Below are 22163 nucleotides of genomic sequence, written 5' to 3'. Positions count from 1 at the left end.
TCATTTTCACTTGCCAGCTATAGGCCCCAGGATACAATTTGCATAAATACTGAGCATTCACAACTTCAACTTAAAACAAAAGGAACTCTATGTGAAAATATGAAATATCACCTGGTACTAACAAAATTCTCAAAGCATTTTATCAATGTACAATTAACTAAGGAGAACAAACTTGCCCCAAACCCATGGAAACTCTTAACTTTAAGACTTCTGTTCCTTCATAATGATCTTATATTAAAAGATCTATATACCTTGGTGACAGTAGAGACTGAGATACACTGTCAACAGATGAGGGCTTTACTCACTAGGGTAAGTAATGAGCTTATTACCTTTTAGCACCAGCACATAATAATACTAAAGCATTACTGTTGTGGTTTAACCCCAGCAAGCAACCAAGTACTGTGCAGATGTTCACTCATTTTTAGCCCCACCACCTCAGTGGGATGGGGAAGAAAAATGGAAAACAGCAAAATCTGTGAGTTCAAATAAGATCAGTTTAACAACTGAAATAAGGCAAAATATAAAATATATTGTAATTGTAAAGAAAGGTGAGATAACAAAAAGAGAGAGGAATAAACCCTCAAGATGACTAGAGATGCACAATACCACTGCTCACCACCAGTGACTGATGCCCAGCCCGACCTCAGCAGGGATTGTCCTCTCCCTCCCAGCCAAGTCCCCCCAGTCTGTACACTGAGCATGACATTCTGTGATATGGAATATCCCTTCAAGCATTTCTGATCATGTCCTGGCCATGCTCCCTCTTGGCTTTTTGTGCACTTCCCCTCTGGCAGAGCATGAGACACTGAAAAGTCTTTGACTTAAGGTGAGCACTGCACAGCAACAACTAAAACATCAATGAATTATCAATGTTATTGTTACACTGAACCCCAAACACAGCACTGTACCAGGTATGAGCAAGAAAATTAACTCTATCTGAGCTCAACACAGGACAATTAATCTACAACATCTTAATAATTTACAAGCAAGAGGAAACTTTGCTCCAAACATTTGATAATCTCAACAAAGAGATAAACCACCCTATAACAACAGATAGTGGCATTGCATCAATATGCAAAGAGGCTGGTTCTCAACAGTGTTCTGTAATCTCAAAGAATGACCTTCCCTCGTGCTCCTGAGTCAATAATGATGGCAACACTGCAGCAGTATGATCCCAAACCCTAATGTTGAATCAACATCACTGTGCTGGGTCATGGCCCTGCATCAATCTCAGATAGTTTTACATTGTGATGTTGCAGCAAGTGGTATGATATGGCAAGGTCATCTTGCATTGGTTTGGTGGTACCATACCATGACGTTGCATGAATATATACAGATACTTGCCTGTGACAGAAAATTAGTCTAGAGAGATGCTAAATTTTGAAATTACCATCAGGGAGTCATAATGCATGATATTATTGATAATGATTGGTGACTTGTATGTTCCAAGGTCACTTATTTTTTTCTTTATAGGCCAAATTCAGGTGAGTGGGAGTCCTAAGTAGGTAAAGTTTTGCCAAAGCTAGCAAAGGCACCCCTTTGCCCAAGACTGTCCTTCCACATTTTCTCTCCAACCTGAATGGACAGCAGGTACTTTGTTCTTGCACACTTTTTATCGGCTCAGCCATTTGACTGAATATGATTGACCTCACTACAACCCGTGCAGAGTAACAAGATTCAAAAGGAAGCTACTGTGACAGGGAAATGGCCCAATTATGCTGAGACCAGCTTTTTCCCTGGCAAAAAAAGATTCATAGCATAACACATCAAGACACAGAAGGAAGCAGACACCCAGTGATTGCTGCTGAAGGAGGAGAACAAAGGGATGGCAATTATTTTAATCATTTTCCAAGAGGTGGCAATAACGTTTCTTATAATTGCAGAGAGGAGCAGAAATGTCAATGGTTCCAACCAGCCTTTCCTTCTGAATGGTGCCTGAATCAGCTTTTCATTTAGGCTATTGAAGCATCAACTATTTCCCATTAAACTATACTTGGGTCAGTCTGCTTTGGTCACACTCAGCTTAGATTGAATTTGAGAGTGATAATTACTGTGAATTCACATCATTTTCCCAGGGTGAATTTGTTTCAGTTTCTTGATACTATTTCCCTATGCATGTTTACTTATATTTCCCCTTTATTGATATCTTATTTTCTTCTATTTCCTTATTTTTGCTACAGTGCTGATTGTTGTTGAAGTATGTTTTCCTGAGTATCTTTCAAAAAACCCAGACTTTTATTTATACACGTTATAAAATACAACAACAAGGATTGCTTTTAAACAAATGCAAAACCATCCTAGTAAGATGAAACAAAAAATGGTACAGCATTTACCATTTCTTTTGTCTTTGTTTTCCATGGCACCTAGTAAGCAACAACCCAAATTGGCAGTAGACCCTGTATATCTGCTGTGTGCCTGTGTGCTGGGCAGGAACAAGAAGCATTCTCTAAAAGCATGCAGTTCCAAAATTAGACATAAACTACTCATATGTGTTTTGAGAATGCTCGGCAGAAGAACAAAAATGTAACAGCGAGGAAGAATGTAACTCTGTGCATCCTCTGCATGGGGCAGGACACGGAGCTTCATGGAAAGGTTTGTGCACTATGTAAGCATCCCAGCCCCTCCCATGGCACATGCAATGTTCCTCCACAAAGGATCCCAAGATGAGCAAATACTCTCCTTTCTATCATTTACCCACCTGCTGTAATGATACAGGTGAACTGATCCAAAAAGCACTTATACTAGAAGTATATGCAATGAAGTTGGAGTACAACAGTGAATTTTAAACAGAACTTGTCTCAGTCTCCCAGTACTGTGTGTAATCTGTTCTGGAGTTCCCAGCCCATCACTTCATATTTCATTTTGACAGTTCAGTGTATCCCACCCTGAGTGCTTGACCTGAAAATGTAGACATGTTTCAGATGAAACAGAAGGTTAATTAGGAAAACTGAAGCTATTAATGAAGGCTATCAATTATTAATCAGTTGGTCCACTATTCTCTTTCCCAATATCCAGAAGTATTTATAAGTCAGTGATAGGTTTTTAGGGCTTATGACATCTCTTAGCAACTGTATCACTCTGGTTAGAGTGATTAGACCCCACAAGCAAAGGAGGAAAACATCAAACATATTTTCAGACAGAAGACTTCTAAGGAAAAATTCAAAGTGATGAAAGAGAAGATGAAACTACTTCACACCTCCAGAACCTTCCTGAGTACTGCATTGCAGTGGACTCTGGCCTTGCATCTGAGTCACTGAGTGTTGCTGGTAATGAAGCACTGAACCATGAGACACAGAAGATTTTAATGCAGGTTTACATTTTCATAAAGAAAAATTACAGCAACAGCTGTTTTAAAGTAAATATATCAGTCAAATAATATATGTATCCTATGACATAAAGAACCTACCAGGAGTTTCCCACAGACAGGTAGTTTTGAATACTCACAGACAATGTTGAAAGATGTCAGAATATTAACAGGGAAAATTAACTTCAGAAAATGAGAGCAGAGTTTCTATTAATTGTTCTCACACATGTGAAATTTATTTCCCTTGCAAAATAAATCTATCATTGAAGAAAAATGTTTAATTAAGAAATGTTAATAGAAACATGCCTTTTCAACCATTTATATTAAGATTTTATTGCCATGTTAAAGATGAAAGCCTACTCAGGGGTGAAATCATCACTTACACAAAGTGCTAAAATCATCATCATTTGTTAACTGTAGAGTAAGGGAAAAAGACTTAGGAAATGCAACACAGAATCTGTCTTCAGAGGAAAAGATGACTACCTTGGTCTTTTCCTTCCCTGGGATTCCTCATTACTGCTAGATGCAGGGTATTTTTCCATTGCCATTTTTCAAATCTTAAACATGCTTTTCTTGGGTTTGCATCATCATAGATAAATTTTAACTTTTAACTTGGTTATATTTATTACATAGTACCACGTACTGAAGTAGGCACTTTACAATAAACCAGTATACAAAATTGCCATGAATGGGCAAAATGACATCATCTTCCTCCCCTCTAAGGTCATTAAAAATAGCTTAAACCTACCTAAAAAAAGACCAAAGTCTATTGAATGTGCATTATTATGCCTTCTGCTCCAGAAAATTTTCTATTCCTTTTTGCATCAGAGATCTGCACAACAAACTTGTTCTTTAGTAATACTTAATGTCTTAAAGTTCAGCTTTTATCCTCAGGAGAAAACTCACCCCCAGGTAATTCCACTTCTTGATTGTTCAGTATGGTTAGAACATTTTCCAGGCCAAAGGTTTACAGAAATTTTACAGAACATACCCCACCATTATTAATCTTATATCTCTTTTTATCTTACCTTCCACTTTGAACACATTATTGCTTGCAAATACTTTTCTGCTGACCTTTGTCACTCTACTTCAGACAAAGTTTCAGGAAGTCCTGGACCATTTTAGACATTAACTTGCAAGTTTTTAGTGGATCTTTGAGAAATGCCAATTTCATCCTTCTAAATAGACCATCACTATCACCTCACCCCCATATTTGAAGATTCTACTCCCTTCATGTATACTGAATCATACTTTTCCTCAGTTTGGCAACCCTTTAACGAGCTTCCAAAGCCTGAAGGAATCCCCAGCACTCCAGTTGTGGGGGCAGAAACTGACAATAAGTTGGCACACACACAGGCTAAAAGGATATGCTTCTTCATGCTGGTTTAGATACTTCTATCAGTCAAACAAAAAAGACAAATAATAGAGAAAATCAACAACAAAAACTGCCAGGGTTTTCAGTAAGACACTATCATTACAAACCTTCAGATCTAATATTGATCTCAGTGAAAATTCTCAAAAGAATAGTCTGTTTCTATCAAAAATAATCAAATCACTTTCAAAAACTAGAACAACTGAGTTGTTTATATTAGTACAATAAAGCACCCTCTTACCTTCAAACAGGAGTCCTTTCATACTTTGAAAATTAATTCCAGATCCTGTGAGGGTTCTATTTTCTTTTAAACTTCTAAATGACTATAGTTATATTCCATTGCTTCTTCCAAATTTTCTACAAGCTATGAGTCAGTACTTACAACACTTTTTCAAGCACACCATCCATACTCTGCTAACAGCTCAGACATGGGAAGGAAGGCAGGAGGGAGAAATCATAAGAAGCAGCACAAACCTGGACAGCATGAGATGCAGTGATGACAGCTTGAAGCCTAAATTTACTGTCTTTGAGACAGACACCTTCAACTATCTTGACTTTCTAGATTCAAAGCACTCTTCAGGGTCAAATGTAGCCATTCCATATGGAGAAGATTCAGGTTTGCCAACAAACAAATTGAAGGAATTTTAGTCTCCCATTTGCTCAAAACTGTCCCCCTAATGCTTTGTAGTGGCTGTGGCTTAGACCAGGCTGGCAGCCAAACTCTCACCCAGCTCCTTATTCACTTTCCTTTCTAGTATGTCTTCCCTTCTGCTGAAAATTAGTTACAAGAAGGCTCATGGTTCAAGATAAAGACAGGGAAATCACTTTCCAATTACTGTTGGGTACAAAACAGATGCAGCTGAGGGAAATTAATTTACTAGTAGTTAATGTATATTTATTTATTTAATAGCTGGCTTAGCAGGAAATAAAAATACCAGCATTAAAACAGAAGGGAAACACCTCTTCACCCCCTTTCACAGGCTCAACTTGACTCCTTCACTGCAGATTCCAGTCCCCTGCCTTTGTTATTACCACAAGTAAAACACAGTCCCCTCAATGAGGCAACAAACATGGGTGGGGTGGCCATGGTCAGCACACAGCAGTTCCTCTCTGCTGCTTCTTCTTTCTTACACTTCTGCTCTACTTCAGAGTGGACTCTACATGAGGTCATTAAAAAAAAAATCCATCTGTTCCATATGGGTTCTTCCACAGGCTGCAGTGGATAATCTGCTCTGTCATGGAGCTCCTCCTCTTACCCTGGTGTTATCTCTGATGTTTATCACCCTTTCCTCAACCCCCACCCCCTTTCTGGCTTCTTCTGCCCTAGCCTGAATGTGTTTCCACGGGTGGCACTGGCTTGGCCGACAGGCTCAGCTGTCCTGCAATGGGTCCATTTTGAAGCCAGATGAATCTGGCATGAGGCATACCTTGGTCTTGTCCCACAGAAGTCACCCTGCAGCTTCCACCTTGCCCACCCCAGTACATGGTTTTACACATGTGATGTAATAATTCAGATGGGTGCATAACACCCTCTCTTGTTACTCCCAGTAGTATCTAAACAAGGCTCAATCATATCTGTTGTTACCTCAAATTTGAAGCAGATCAATTTGTTTTTGCAGATATCTGCCCACTTATGCTATAATTTTTTGGCATCTCTGTACCTAATTTATACACCTGAGATAGTGCAGTTTGGTAAAGATGTGGACCACAGACTCTTTAGTCCAGGAAAGACAAACCAAAATTATGGAGGAAGTAATTTTTTTTGTTCTCATTTTAAGCAAGTGACAAGAGAAACCTTCTCCCTTCTAGTCTTCCATTTGTTGAAAATGCACTTCAAGTGAACAGAGTCAGTGTCACTAACCATCACACCTGACAAAAGACAGAATGCAACAATCCCACCAGAGAGCATGGCCCTGCAGATGAACTCTGCCCCATATTTACCTGGTTTCAGGAACTTATCCCCTACTCCAATAAGCAAGAAGCAAAAAAAAGAAAAAAATTGTTCTAGTTGTACTTGAGTAAAAAAACCCACAAAGATTAATTTTTAATGACTTCTTAAGCAGTGTGGAACAATGCTCAGCAGCTAAAACTTTGAGCTCTTTAACTAGCTCAAATGTGTTCTCTGTACTTTGCCTTGCCCAGGTGATATGAGTGACCCCCAAACCCCAAAACCACTTATTGTATCAGCAGTTCTGGGAAAGAAGCAGTGAAACTCATTCTCCCAGGAAAAGGGTGGCTTTTGACACAGAAGTGCAAACGTGAATGCCAAAAAGCTTCTGTAACAAGCTAATTTTTTCTTTCATGTTCAAAGAACCAGAAACTATTCAGTGACTGTCAAGCACCACCTTCATGGGTAGCTCCAAATCAGGAATTTCTTTCAGCAAGCACTGGGGAAAATGCATCATGAACCAAGTACTACACTGCATGATACTCTCAGGCACATGGCATTATTCTTAGGGTTGTCTTGCACAGGGCCAGGAGTGGAAAATCATGATCCTTGTGTGTCCCTTCCAGCTCAGGATAATCAATGATTCTGTGAATCCTATGAATGCTAGTGAAGGGATTTTGTACTCACAATTCCTCTAAAGGGAAAAAAAAACAAACCCAAACTTGATATATTTAAAGTTGTTTAAAATTACAATTTGCCACTTTCATTGAAGACAATGAAATTCAAAGAAGAAAGAAACAAGAATCAGTCACCATGTACATCTCATAGTGGAAATACTGAGAAATCTACTGAATTATCATCACTTTGGTCATTATGATGTGTGTCAGAGTAAAGACAGATATTTTGCAGAGAACACTACTGAACAATACTCCTTCCCTATGCCTCTAGAAATCCCTTATTTTCCTAGCTTAGTTTCACATCCAGTTTTGTAATCTAAGTTTTTCATTAAGGAAATAAATAAGCCTGCTAACAAATAGCTCTTCTGAGAGGAGGGGGATAGGAATAGGGCAAGCAGGAAATACATTCTGCAACTGATCTAGGGATGTTAAGACATGGCCAAAGTAAATCAATATTGGGTGCCTCACTTCAAAATTGCATGCAACAACGTATTACCTCTGTCCCTAAAGAGCAGCAATCATCCTTCAGTGCCACTGCTCACATTACAAGTGATGTCTTTTCAATTATCTCAAAGGCCAGATTTACCACTCTCTATTCACAAGTTCACAAGCCCATTAATAGCCATCTTGGGAATCACAGCAAGTCTGCAGACTACATATCACATGATGATGTCTCTGATAAAGGTATTATAAACTGAGTCAACATGCCATCTAATGTGTCAAATGTGTCTGACAACAAGAAACCAGAGAAATGCCCCTCTGCCTTCTAACCCAGCATTATAATTTCATACCAGCTGGAAAAATAGGTTATAGGAAAATAATTACCTGTAATAAGTAATGATGTTATGGAGAATACCACCATACTGGGAAGGAATGGAAAGGTTTTGTTTGAGACATGTTCTTTAAACTGATCCTCCCACCGCTGTAAAAGGATTTTGGAACAGATGTGATTGGATGGCATCTTTGTGCAGATGCTCCCTGCTGTGTCCACACAGCCAACCAAGCTCAAACCAAAGATACCCTGGATGGTTTGCAAACACCCAGCTTGGGTCCATAAGAAATAGCACTGGGCATTTGGTGGTGCAGCTGCATTAATAAACCCCCCAAACACAGCTGAACATTCAGGTGCAAAAGCAGGGAAATCTGCCTGGAGCTGCAGCTTGTGGACTTGTATGTTTGAATTTGCACTAGTCCTGGGTTATCTTCATGATGACCCATTAGATTACATTGATAGCCCAGAGGAGCCTGGGGGGATTGGTGGGGAGCTGCTGACACAAAGAACAGGCAATGCAATTCCCTGTAAATGCCACCAACAGGTAAGCATCATAAAACAGAGAGGAGCTGAAGGCTAACACTGGCACAAAACAAATGAAGGTTGGACTGACATGTATGAATACTTAGAGGCATTGAAATAAATTAAATTATAAAATCATAGCGAAAAATTTGATTTTTAGAACAGCATTTCAAAAGAAATAGCAAAACCAGAAAACCAGAAGGGATGAGGCAGATCTCATACAGCCAGAAAAGAGGATGCAATGGTACAACTATGAGGGTAGAGGATTGGACTTGATAATCTAGATAGGCTTCCCCTGCTGTGTGTTCTTCAATCAAGATGCTCATCCAGTCACCCCTGAAAACCTCATCTATATGTGAAGCCCCAAAGACAAACAGGTTTTTCCCCATCAGAAAGAGAACACAGGAAAAATTCATGTAAAATAGCTATATGCCTTTTTACCTTCAGATGCCAGTCAAAATTGAGTTAATCTCCTTTAAAAAATAATTAAGGTAGTTAACAGCAAAAATTGTAGGAGATTATACTTAATTGGGCTCCCCAAAAATTAAGTTTTGTAGAAATATAAATGAGAAATCACAACCTCCTTTCCTTCACAGAAACACAGATGAGAGAAAATGAGAATATGGTGCAGGAGTACAACAGTAAGAAGTAAAGAAACATTAAAATAATTAAAAGAAACAGAGAAGATAATTTCAAAGATTTACAAGTTCTTCAAATAATTAATACAAAAAGAAAATTTTCTAATCTCTGGACATTCTCTGGTCAACTGGATAGAATCAGTACAGTTAGATTTTAGCACATTGCAGGGAAGTCCTTTCAGTGTAACAGAAGAGTGGACTAAATTCCTCTTGTCAAACCCTCCCAAAACTATTAGGGTGAAAAAGCAAGTGTCAGCAGTGATCCCTGGGATGATGGATGCTGCAGAGTATAAACTTATACAGAGGCTTCAGCACATTAGTACAACACCACACAGAAAATCACACCCAAAGGGAACCTCTTCTTCTCCTTGAATGTCTCCTAGTCCAACAGCTTAAATATCTTTCAGCACGTCCCAATTTTTTCCACATGCTGCCCAGCTCATTATATAACACAAATCCAGTGGCTACTCCTGAAAGTCTGTATTAACCTCTCTGTTCTGTAGGAAACATACTGTCACTTAATCTGCAATGCTGCAGTTTGTGCTGCCCACTTGAACTATAGCAAAAGTATTATAGCAAAAGATCATTGCTCATTGAGGGCCTAGTCTCTCTGAACATATTTATTATACAACATACCTTCTATGAAAGGAGAGTTTGCTAATAACAAGACTGTTCATAAGAATTGTTTAGCAATGCACTCAAAGACACAGACCAGATCCTTTCCCCTTAAAGGGAGAAATGCTTGCAAAGTCAGTGGATCTATTCCTATTGCTAGCTTAGATACCCTATTATAAGCATGAACATAGTTGTTTACACAACTGATTAATCCCACCACCTCTTTAAGGCTGATCAGTATCATACTAAAAGGGTTTAATGATCCAAACCCCAAAATTCTGTACATGGTACTGGATTTCAGATGAGATTTTCTAAAAATAATACAATAAAAGAGACAAGATAGCAAAGGAAGCCTGAGTCAGTATAAGATACTTTCCTTTTTCATACTTAATGACTGCTATTACCCACCATCCAGAAACTGCACTCTTAACATCAGTAATTGACAAGAATAAAGAATAAGCTAAAATAAGGGCTGTGTACATTGAAAGTAAATTTGGACAGTCAGAATATTAATATACTTGATAACCAGGTATAGGTAAAAACATGCCCAGCTGGTGCTTTGCACTGTCCCAAATTATACCAGTTATAAGAGACAGTCTTTTTCTGTAGGCTAGAAATTGTTTAAACAAAGCATTGAGAACTTATATGTAGCAGAAAAAAGGTATGCCAAGATACTTAAGAGAACATTCACACTACATAAGCTTTACTTCAACTTGCTTTCAGACTGTTGAAGCTTTTACAGTGTTTTCATCCCACTATCCCACTTTTACATAAGCAGGTGGAAGAAGAAAATGCCTGTATCATGTATTTAACATAAATACCTTTCAAACCAGCAGGAATCCTTCAGTTCAATCATGCTTTATGTACTGAGAGGTTAACTAATGGGAGAAGCCTGTTAGCACAAATAACACCACTTCTGCTTTGACCCCAACAACACACAGGGTAACAAGCTCAGGCTCCATGCACTTAGGGAGGGAAAACAGGCAACAACAAACACAGCACACAGCAGCTGGTGCTGTAAAATCAGATGTGTGGACAGCAGCAGCTTTCCCAGGGCACTACCCTTCCCCCAGCTATTGATACTAAACCTCTCAGGGGTGGGAGAAGGGAGCACTGTGAAGACTTCTGACTGAAGAAAAGATGAACATTCAGATCCAGCCAGCTTACAGTTCTAAGGCAACAGCCCTGGTTACATCATTTAACCTAGTTACACCATCTAACAAATTTTCTCATTTTATAAGCATGCTTAAACTACCATTTAAAGAGATACGGTGATGTATTTTGTTTATACAGCTGTTCTAAAGTTACATGTAAAGTGTGTTTTAGGCATTGTAGTAACTGTTAGAACAATGCTTCTGAATAGGAACTGTGGCCCTTTCTTGAAAACTTACTGTGAGAGAAACTCATGAGAATTTGAATGTTAGAGTTTTAACCAAATTCCCGTGCATTTTCTCCTCAGACTTTTTTCTGCAGTGTCCTGGTAGAATAGGAAAAGGCAAAATTGCCCATAATTTCCCATATAAAACCACAGAGCTAGTCCTTCCTGTTCTCTAGAACAGATGATTTTCATCTCAGTCAGTTTCACATCAATGATCAAGTTATTTTTTCCCTGCATTGAGTTTTGAAACCCTATAAAATTCTAGTCATACTGCAAACAATGTGCAATATCGCTCGGATTAGATCAAGTTCATTTTTTTTTTTTTCTCATAAGATTCAATAGTATGTTCTTGTTTAGGATGTTCTTCCCAGAGGCTTAATAGAGAAACAATTCATTTAGCTGTAGCTGATGTAGTATGAAACAGTTGTTAACCTTTGATGAGAAGGTTACATCAGATACCAAGCTGGGGTAAATTATGCTGACAATTGCCTTTGTTTAATTGCTTTTGAGTAGTACTCAGTATGTCTAAATGTGTGGTGAATTATTATTGTACCCTGCTGCTATCCATTAACATGGAGATCAAGAATTTTGTTTTACTTTTTTGATGCAACCATAGAGAAGGTGATAAAGGCTTTAATTGCAAACAGATTTAATTTAGACCCTATTAGTGCAATTTAGCCAAGCATACAGAAGATGGGTTAGTCTGAACAAGCTCTTAAGTGTAAAGCTTCTTATAAAAGGCAAAAAACCTATATTGCCAATTGTTAGAAACTACAAATATGAAAGATTTTAGTCTCTTTTGCAATGACTACTGAAAATCTCACACTTGTCTTCTTTGAGTCTTGGTTTTTCAAGCAAAGATCTTCACTGGAGGTGGTCTTATTTCTTTGACTCAGAAAAAGCTTCACATTACATTTCAATTCCTTAGTATTTCGTATTTAAAAGAAAAATATTAAGAAGCAGAGTAGAAATTTTCTCACCATCAAAAAAGTATCCCTCATATTTCTTTGTTTATTCACTCATTGATAAGACTGTGTGACTCACTGACAAAACTTGAAAATCCCAATTGTTAGTTCTGAAACACTAAGAGAAATTACTGGAAAACAGGAAAGGCTATTGATCCCAGGTTTTATTGAAATTATGATATATTATACAGCCCTGGATGACATATTCTACCTAAATACTACAGTCAAAAGAGAGTAAAATAAATATCAAGCAAACCATAGTATTTGTTTGTACAGTGTACAAGAACTAGCAATAGCATAATATTTACTGCCATACAGGGTGTTTGGACAGATAATGTGAGGTAGTCTGAGATCTGACTGCTTAACATCTAATAGCAATTCACAGAACCTAAACGAATCCTAAGACAAACCCGGACAAAATAAGCAAGTTTCAAGCTCCAGAATGCATTTTAAACAGAAGCTGCATATTTAGAGATGAATCCTTCTGTGAGTGATCCCATTTGCTTCTAATTGTGAGCAATTACTTTATTTCTGCACTTAGACTGAAATACTAGTGTCTGGCTTTGCCAGACGTACAACATTAGAAGTGGAAAATATCTATTCTGAAAAAAAGCTGCCCACTATACCAAACCATTATGATCTTAGTAGATGCTTCTGTGACTTAGCAAAGCTCTCTTTTAAGTTACAGTATTTAGTTGCCTTCATCTTTAAGACAGGTTTCAGAAAGTTACCAAAATGTAGCTTCCCACTGAGTGTCCTTCATCTCCTTCGATTCAAAATTTTCACTCTGTTGTCCAGCTCAATTCAAAAGATTTGAGAGCCAAACTCCCCAAATTATTTTCAGATTGGTGAATCTAATCAGGCTAACTTATGATCTAATTAGCAATGTTACTGTTCATGCCAGCATTGCCCTACCAACTCTTTCTTCCATGACTCTGACCAGCTTCCCAATGTTCAATGACAACTGCAAAGCCACTAGGATCTGCTGTCACTGAGTGACGCGTTGATGAATCCCTGTATCCAGGCTGAGCTCTGCGCTGAATGGAGCCGGGATCTACAATCCATCATCCTTAGCCATGGACGCGCCGTTCCCCGCTCCCACACCGGGCAGAGCACCAAAGGACACTGGGATAACGGGATGGGCGCGCTCCAAACGCTGCCAGCCGCCAACCGCCGGAAAAACTCCCTCTGCTCACTGGGTTGGTCTCAACCCACGGCCTCCTACCAGAGACTGCTGCTCCACAGCTAGGAGATAACAATAAACGGACAAGTCCTATGCACCAGGTGAAATACATTAAAAATGGATTATTAATCGCCTTCTAAAAATAAGAAAAGAGGAACTGATAATATGTTTTAAAGCTGGCGTGAAAACTGAAAGTCCGTTTCCTGTCTTCAAATTAGTTTTCCCTTACTAATTCTTGTGTGCTCCAGGGAATGATAAATGCAGCATGCACAAACACATGGGACTTCAGAGACCAAAAGAGTTTAGGAAAGGACAGAAAAACACAGAGCATTTTGGGACAAGATCATTGTGTATCTAAATAGAATGCTTCCATTAAAAAGAAAAAAACAGTCAGGCTCTTAGGCAGTTTTACACCAGCTGGCAAAAGAGCCAGTGATGAGCATATCTCACATTTGAGACTCATTTTAGATGTAGCCTCTCCCAGGCAAAATAACAATGCTGAAATTATATATATTTGCTATGGGGATTTTTTATTTTATAAATCTGACATAAAGGGGAAGCAGCTATATTATAGTCCAATTTTTTTGTGCAGATGATCTGCATTGGGTAGCCTACAATACATTCACCATTTTCAAAGTACATGGTCAGGAACAGAGGATTTTCTAGTTCAAGACTATGCATGACAGCTTGACACTGCCTCGCAACTAAGCACCCCCCAAGCTGCACATTCACTTACTCTGCCCCAGTGAGGATGCAGAGAAAATCAGAGAAGCAAAAGTAAGGGGTCTTGTGGATGAAGATAAAGACAGTTTAATAAGTGAAACAAAACCATACTGCCTCCCATCTACAGGAAGATGTTGAGCCACTTCCTCCTAGGAAGCAGGGCCTCAACACACATAGCTTACTTGGAAAAACATAGGCCATAAACCATCAGCATTAGCATCCCCTCTTACCCTTCTTTTCCCTGCATTTTTTGCCAGGCACATTATCTTATGGTATGGAATGGTATGGCATGTCACTATGGTCAATTTGGACTAGCTGTTCCAGTTGTGCTTCCTTCCAAATTCCAGGGCATATTCACTGACTTCCTAATTCATTAAGGTTTGTCTTTGAACTTACAAATTAGATTTTAGGGTGATGTTACTGTCTCCAATTCTTGTGACCAACATAAAGAATGGAGTGCCATTAAGATGACAGCCATTGCAGAAGATGACTATCATCCTAAGGAAAAAGGAAGATGTGACTTAAAACTTGCATTTAATAACATAATTACAGAAAGGATGTCAACACTTGTGATGTGCTCTGTAAGACACTCAGAACCTATTTGTCACGCAATAGCTCAGTGCTTGCTGCAGACTCCCAGTTTGTTCATTGCTTCTAGGGAGCAGTACTGCCACCCCAATTGTGGTGCCAGCATTCTACCTGGTCTACACAGCTAAGCAGAAAACTACTCCACTGTAGAAAAGAGAGCTAGGACACTTTTTAAGTACTGCAGTATATGTACATATATGGTCACATCTTAAGTGAGGATTTTCTTGCCAATCCCAATTACCTTAAATAGAGTGCAACCTAAGTTAAGTTAAAGGTATCCATTAATTAATTAATCTGAACTTCAAGAATTGACAAATCACAGTAACAGATGTTTATAAAAGACATGAAGGAGAGATTCCAGTGAATATCCATACACTAATCAGAACAGTTCTACCAACCCCTCACTCAGCTCATTTTCCATCTTGCCTAGGAGGTTAGACATGTTAATTCCCAGGTGGTACCTATTAAAGACAGTACATTCAGAAGTCTCTGTCAGAGAACTTACTTCTAGCAGAAAGCTACATTCAGACAGTTTTTATATGTTAATAATCCCAGGAGACCTGCAGAGCACTCCCTCAGGATAGTTGCTAGATTTGTATTGGTAAAAAATTGTCTGTAGACAGTTTGTTCTTTTAGACCTTCAAAGGATCTAGACAATAGACATTTTTGCTTGAAATCTCTTCCTAATTCTCTCCCCTTACCAGCAAGCAGTCTAGTCACTCTTTTTCACTAGTTGTTCATTTCCTCAGCTAAATGTGTTATACAAGATGTTGTCTCCTGCACTTAGCCATTTTGTAAATAATTTCTTGCTTCAACAAATAAACCTTTGTCACATTTCACCTTTTGCTGATCCTACTGGTTGCTTCACTATAAAACATCTTTGATTGAATATGTGTTCTGTACCAATCTGTAGGAGCTCGTAATTTCTAAAAATTCAATTAGGAGAAATGTACACAGCTCTTTGCTGTTTTATGAAGGAAATGAGGTATGATGGGTCTTAAACACTTTAGAACTGATAACTGTTTAACCACTTCTGTATTCTCCAAGAACTGTATCAAACTAAAAAATTTACTCTACACTGCTTGAAATCCTGGAAAGTCAAAAGTAAAAAGCAGTGTTCTAAAAAGACATCAATGTAAACACGGTCAAGATATAGTAAATAAAATTATTTATATACAGAAAAATTAAACTTGAACAAACTTAGGGTTCCATACAAGAATAAAAAATGTGGTCTAACATGGTGAATCACCCTAAGAGAAAACTGTAACATCAGTAAAGGCAGCTAAAAATAAAGCAAAATACAAATAGGATATTGAAGCAAATCACTCACTTTTTTTAATGGTTTACGGCCTGACATCTACAGGCTGATATACTGCTTGAAAAATAATGCAGGTTAGTCTTAAGGAAGCCCTGTTCTTTCCTCTTTCTAGACTACAAAAATGTAACTCTGTTAATGTTCAGTCTGTATTTAGTCTAGCAAAGGCTGAAATATTTTGCATCAAAGAGATCTGGGTTTTGGAAAAGTGAAACACAAACTCCAATTGTGTTATGCCTCCATTTGTTATGTCAGAGTGGCCCTTAAGCTGTTCAGTTCATCATATGCCCTCTGGTTATGATAAGGGCAACTCTGTGTCTATGCTTCTCCTGATTCTGAATCATCTGCTTCCCTGTATCTGCTCAGATGATTTGCCACTGCAGTTTGGAAGGCAGACTTCATAGAGAGGAGCCAGAACTGGTTTTACAACTGTAAAATCAGCAGACTTGGGCCAATCATAACATAACTGATAAATAAATAAATGGCTGAATATACACATTCATTTTCATTCATTTATACTTATTCTCATTTAGCAATTCAATCTCTAACTCAAGGAAAACTTACTTCTTCCTAAACTTATTGCTTAATAATCAGAATGGGCTACATCAGATTATGTAGTCTTCAGTGGCAATCTGGTGCTAAATGATGCTAGCCTGGACCTACTTAAGCAAAACTCATCCCAAAATTACTAACATTTTTGCCCAAAACTAAATTCCTTCTTGTGGGGAATTCAGAAACTAGAACAGTCTCACAATCCTATTCTGAAGATCCAGAGGGTTGATGGCAGTTTACCACACAGAAGAAAATGAAAGAATGCAGACTAAACCAGCAGCACACATGAATGATTTCTGTCTCCACAATTACAACAAGAATGACATGCATCATCACTTGCAGCTGTTTCTCTCCCCATTTCATCTCTATGTTTGGTAGGTGGTAAAGCACAAAAAATTAGGTGCAGTGGTGTAAAGTGAATGAATATACAGAAATATTGAACCCTGTACAACTCAAGACATGCAGGTTTTTAAGTATCCATGTGGAAAACAATTTCCTGCTATGGGTTTGGACTTGTGCTTTGAATGAATTGTCAGAAAAACAAAAAAATATCACAAGGAGGGATCTGATTCTCTAGAAGCACTCTAATTCCATGTATTACAGCCTGTTCACACAAACACCTCATGCTTCATATGGAGCATTGATCTGGATGGTATGCCATCCATTTTTGCAGGGCTACCACCTCATACTTCACTGCAAGTCAGGAGAGAAAATAGTTTCAGAGGCTGTAATTTTTTATCATATAAAACCGACATCTTAGTCAATAAATTTCCACAATATCTGAAAGACTCATAATTAAAAAATGAATTCTAACAGAACAACTGTAAATTAAACAGGTAAATATATAACTTCAAAATAAAATATCTTCTTTGACTTCAAATCTTACAAATAGAAAGAGATCACAATGGACACTCTAGAACATACATGATATTCAAAAAGCAGGCTAACTGCAAAAAGGTCTCCTTAGAAGAGTCTGAGCAACTTTTACAATCTTTAAAATATCATCAGACCTTGATTAACCATAGCCATTACTGTTACTTTTGGATTAGATTTTAGTTTAGTGATGCATGTTAGAGAACAATGATCATCAGGTGGCTTTTGCCACCTGTTATCACCAACAGAACATCCAGGGAAGTGTGAGGGGGTCAGCATGCAGTAAATAGCATCCAAAAGAGTCTGTGAATGGAATATCTAAAGAGGCTCCAGGAAAAGAGGTATCCCCAGGATTTTTTATCAACCCAGGAAAACCCCTGTCACTTTTATTATTACTATTATCATTAAATATAATTGCACCTGAAAAAGTCAACATACTGAATATATGTAAAATAAACTACATTAAAATGAGTGTTTTTTCTCTTTCTCTTATAATATTTATGGTCTAAGTAGTTGGGTTTTCAAAGTTTATTTTATTATATTTTTATAGCTCTGATTTAAAAATCTATTTATCCCACACTTCTGTTACAATTTTACCTATGCTGCCTTGTTTTTCTGGACAACTGAAAATGGCCTAATGGAAGGTTTTGAAGAAAAGAAGATGAACAAAGTCTTTGATTATGACAGCACAAGCATGTGGTAGTTTTCAAACAGTTACAAAAGATCTTGGTCTCATAAAAAGTTTGCATGCAATTTGCTAAGAGATCCTAAGTGGTCTTACATTGTAAGTGTCATTTCAAGAGGCATCTTTAACCTCAGATTTCATTTTTTCCAAAATAATTCTGATACAAGCTCACTTCTACTTCTTTGAACCATAAACCAGAGATAAATAAGTCTTACAGACATTCAAGAAGTCAATAACACTTTAAAAGTTCCTCTTCAACTTTCCTATTGCATTTCACAGCATGAGTCTCAGACCACATTCTTTATTTGAACAGTCAGGTACAGTCAGTTTTATATATATATCTGATGAAGAGTAATACCATACCCAGAAGAGCACAGCAGCATGCCTTTGCTCCTCATGAATGACTGGCAAATCCTCCTAATCCATTCTGACCACAAAAGAACAAGAGAAATTAAAGCTGAACTAGTTCTGTATTTACTGCTAGTAAGCAGCTTCAGGGATAAAATTAGCCTCACTACACAGGAAGCATTCAATGGAACTTGTAGCAATAATATCAATCACAATTAGTAGATTTTATTTAAATATCTGAAATAATCTGAGACTAGCATCATGCAAGAGTAGTTTAAAAAAAAATGGGAAAGAAGCTGAAAAATTGACTTTTTTTTCCCCAAAACTGGCTGGGAAGAGAAAGCAATAATTTTCTTTTTTTTTTTTTTTTTAATGAAAGCTTATGTCTCAGGGTCAATTTGTTTTAGTCTATTCAGCAAAATTTATTAAATTTCAATAAAAGTAAAAAAAAGTAAAAAATTATTAAACAGTTATTAAAATGTTCAATTAAGGGGAGAGAAAGGTCAATGTCTGAGTCCAAAATATAGAGGAAAAAAATGTGCCTTCATCATGAATGCTGAAAAGAGTCATTGTGCCACTTATCTTAATGCAGAACTAAAACTTCTTTCATTGGTATATTTGTCCATTTCCCCTCTTCCTTCTACTGATTACTACAAAGAAGAGCCTGACCTTCATTTTCTCTGTAACATCCCATAAGGCATCCAAGAGCAACATGATCCCATCTTCGACTTTTTCTATAGCCTTAACAAATTCATCTCTCTGCACCTCTCCTCACAGGCAAGAATACTGTTTTCCAGTTAACTGAGAGCATTTTACACGTTATAATATAACACCTGAAGAATATACATTGCCTTGCTCAGACATGTCAAGTCACATTCACTCAATCTGAGTCACACAGCTCCAACCAGGCTTAGCACTGTTCACTTTTTCAGTCTTCTGGGGTTCTTTTGCTTGTTTTTTATGAAAGGAAGAAAAACCTGGTTTTATATTTAAAAAATGCCAGGATTTGATATAATTTTCATTCCAGCACAAAACAAACTAAATATTTGGATATATCACAACAGAGAAAAACCAGAATGGGTGACAGTCTAATGGCTAAAGCCATATCTATCCCATTCCAATAAATCTGAATTTTACAACAGGATTCAAAACAAAAACCACTTAAAATGCTGACATTGAGTACTAGAACATTGCTCCTGGTTGTTTCAGAACCACCCTGCAATGTACCCTGTGCTTCAACTTGATTCTGAATATGGCAAACTGCAGCAGCAAATTAAGGCCCTTCATCACTCACACTAGGTCTGTTTTGGTCCCTGGAATTCCTTCCTGTTTACTTACATCTTCAAGGTTCCATGAAACATCAACATATACCCAGCTCATTAAAAATTTGCAAGCGGCCCAATTTCCCTTCCACTATGAATTAATACATAATACACTGTAAATAATCTGAACATCAAGTAACATGACCAGGCTCTACCTCTAGTAAATCTCTTGGCTATTTGCCAGACAAAACCACAGCAAACAGCCTCTTCTCCCAGAGCATCTCAGAAAGTAACAAACTCCAAGTGTTTCCAGTCCTGGTATTCTCATTTTCTCAAGTAATTGAATAATCCTAAAACTCCCTTCTCTCAAGTTCTCACAAAAGTCTGTTTTTTTCTTGTAAATCCATCTTGAGCTAACATCAAATTCTTATTCTTCTGAACTACCCTGGTAAAGCAAGCATCAGCTATATCAGCTCGAGGATCTGTTCTGTTCTCACTTAACTTTCTTTGTGAGGAAAAAACCAACAACCTATCATTCCCTTTTATTCTTTGCCTTCCAAGAATAGCAATGTTTCACCATAAATTCAGCTGTATTCAGGACTGTGCATATGAATCAGTAGATTAAAACTGATGCAAAATGTTTATTCACTTTTTGAAAAAATCCTACTATTGAATCACATGAGGCTTTTGAGTTTTGTTTTGTTTGTTTCCTCCCTCCCCAATTACTTTTGGCATCAAGATTTAATTCTCTGTGCATCCCATTCAGCAGCTCAACAAAACCCTAAAGAGCTAAACAGGCAGTTTAGTCTGGTGAGAACTGAAGGAACAGAAAGCACAGAACTTGAAACGTGGTATTTTAGAATAACAGTTTTCTTCAAACACATATCCAGTTAAGAGAAACCCATGTCTGGGAGAGACATGGGCCTGTCTGTACTCACTATGTGCAGCTGCAGAAAGTCACCAAGCCCAGGGGCACTGTCGATCCGGACAAGAATGCCATCCTTCACTGTCGTGCTGAATCCCACGGCAAGACGGTCTGTCCTCGTGCTCGGTCTGTCATTAGCTGGCCAGGTGTACAGGATGAGACCTCCACTCTTCCCAAATATATACGTGGCACCAGCTGCAAGATACAAGGCAAAGAAAAATGTATTAGTTACTTATTTGCCAAGTCTGGTGATAATACTGTGACTTCCAAGAGGAACAACTTAAGGAAGCACATACTTTCATTAGTTACAGAGGTGAATTTAATGGCCCTGGTCCTGCTGGCCAGGCCTGATGTAATACATCATTATTTCCTCAATAAATACAAGCAGCATTTAAGACAAAGATAAGTGAAGAGCTTATGAAAAATTATCAAGACAGTTTATCAAGAATTAATTACTTCAGTAGTGCTAATACCCCAGACAAGGCTGGATAGAACACTGCCGTTCAGAGCCACTCCTGTTTCAAAAGCATGGGATTCCATCTTATAAGGAGATTCAAAGGAAATTTTTAGCATTTCTCCTTGAGGTTGAACTTGCCTCTAGCTAGAGACTATTCACACATAGTAGGAGACTATACTTTTCTCAAGACTTCATGAGATTTTTTGATATCTTGTCCATATATTTCCAGCACCATTTGTCTTGTCACCACTGAGCCTGGGAATTTGTTCCTTGCCCTTGTTTTTAAGGACAACACCAAACCTCTCCCATGCTGAAGACTGTCCTCCCACATTCATGAGGGCCATCTGAGCTGAGGAAGGCAGCAATGCAAGTGAGGAATTATTGTTGCAGACGAGCAAGCTGAGAAGTGAAAGCACTTCGAGTTCACATTCTGACTTGCACTCAACAGTCTGAGTTAGAAGCAAGATTTTATAACTCAGCAGTTATAAAATCGGCCCCTGAGCTTCTGGAAAAGTATATCTAAAATTCCTCTCCTGTCCAAATCTACAGGCAGACCAGGAACAACACACCTTCACGTTTCAGTCACTTCCTGCACCTCATTTTTTTGAGCACTACTACAATGATGGCAGCATAGTAAGCAAAAATAACCAGCTTCTGTTACTGCAACAAGGTTAAAACATATGTAGAAAGTACAGGCAATTACTGGGTGAAACTACAACTGAAGATTTTTTTTTTTTTTTTGCATTATACCAATCAGCAACAAGTACCACACAACCCAGTACAGAGTAAAAGTAGATAGATACAGGAACAGGTAGGATCATGTAACAGCAATTTCTACACCTGCCTACAAAACTGAAGTTTCAATAAAGCTCTCTGTGACCTTAATTCCAATAAATGCTACACATTAGTAGAAATAGTTTATATACTTCTCCCTTGCCAAAGAGGCTTCCTCTACACATCTCAGAACACATTACCAAAACAGACATCAAAAACTCAGCCACAGAGGAATGAAATTATTTGTTAACAGCTGACTCAATGACAGAGTGAAAATGAATCATGTTTCCTTCTTGCCTTCCAGGCCTGTGCACATCCAACAGAACATGCCCTCAGTAAATTCAGAC

The 22163-nt window shown here is 38.0% G+C and overlaps 1 protein-coding gene across 3 annotated transcripts in view; it reads right to left on the bottom strand.

Moving 5' to 3' along the window:
• The window catches only part of NRXN3 (neurexin 3), a 686791-nt gene that overhangs the window by 222718 nt on the left and 441910 nt on the right, over positions 1–22163 (bottom strand). For all 3 annotated transcript variants that reach the window (XM_079309900.1, XM_079309899.1, XM_079309901.1), the window contains one exon: positions 20599–20780. In XM_079309900.1, coding sequence (XP_079166026.1) covers positions 20599–20780 — 182 coding nt within the window. The remainder of the gene's footprint in view (positions 1–20598; positions 20781–22163) is intronic.

This window comes from Erithacus rubecula, assembly GCF_903797595.1.
Source record: "Erithacus rubecula genome assembly, chromosome: 6".
NCBI lineage: Eukaryota > Metazoa > Chordata > Aves > Passeriformes > Muscicapidae > Erithacus > Erithacus rubecula.
The sequence above is the reverse complement of the archived record's forward strand: the minus strand, read 5'-3'. Positions and strand labels throughout refer to the sequence as shown.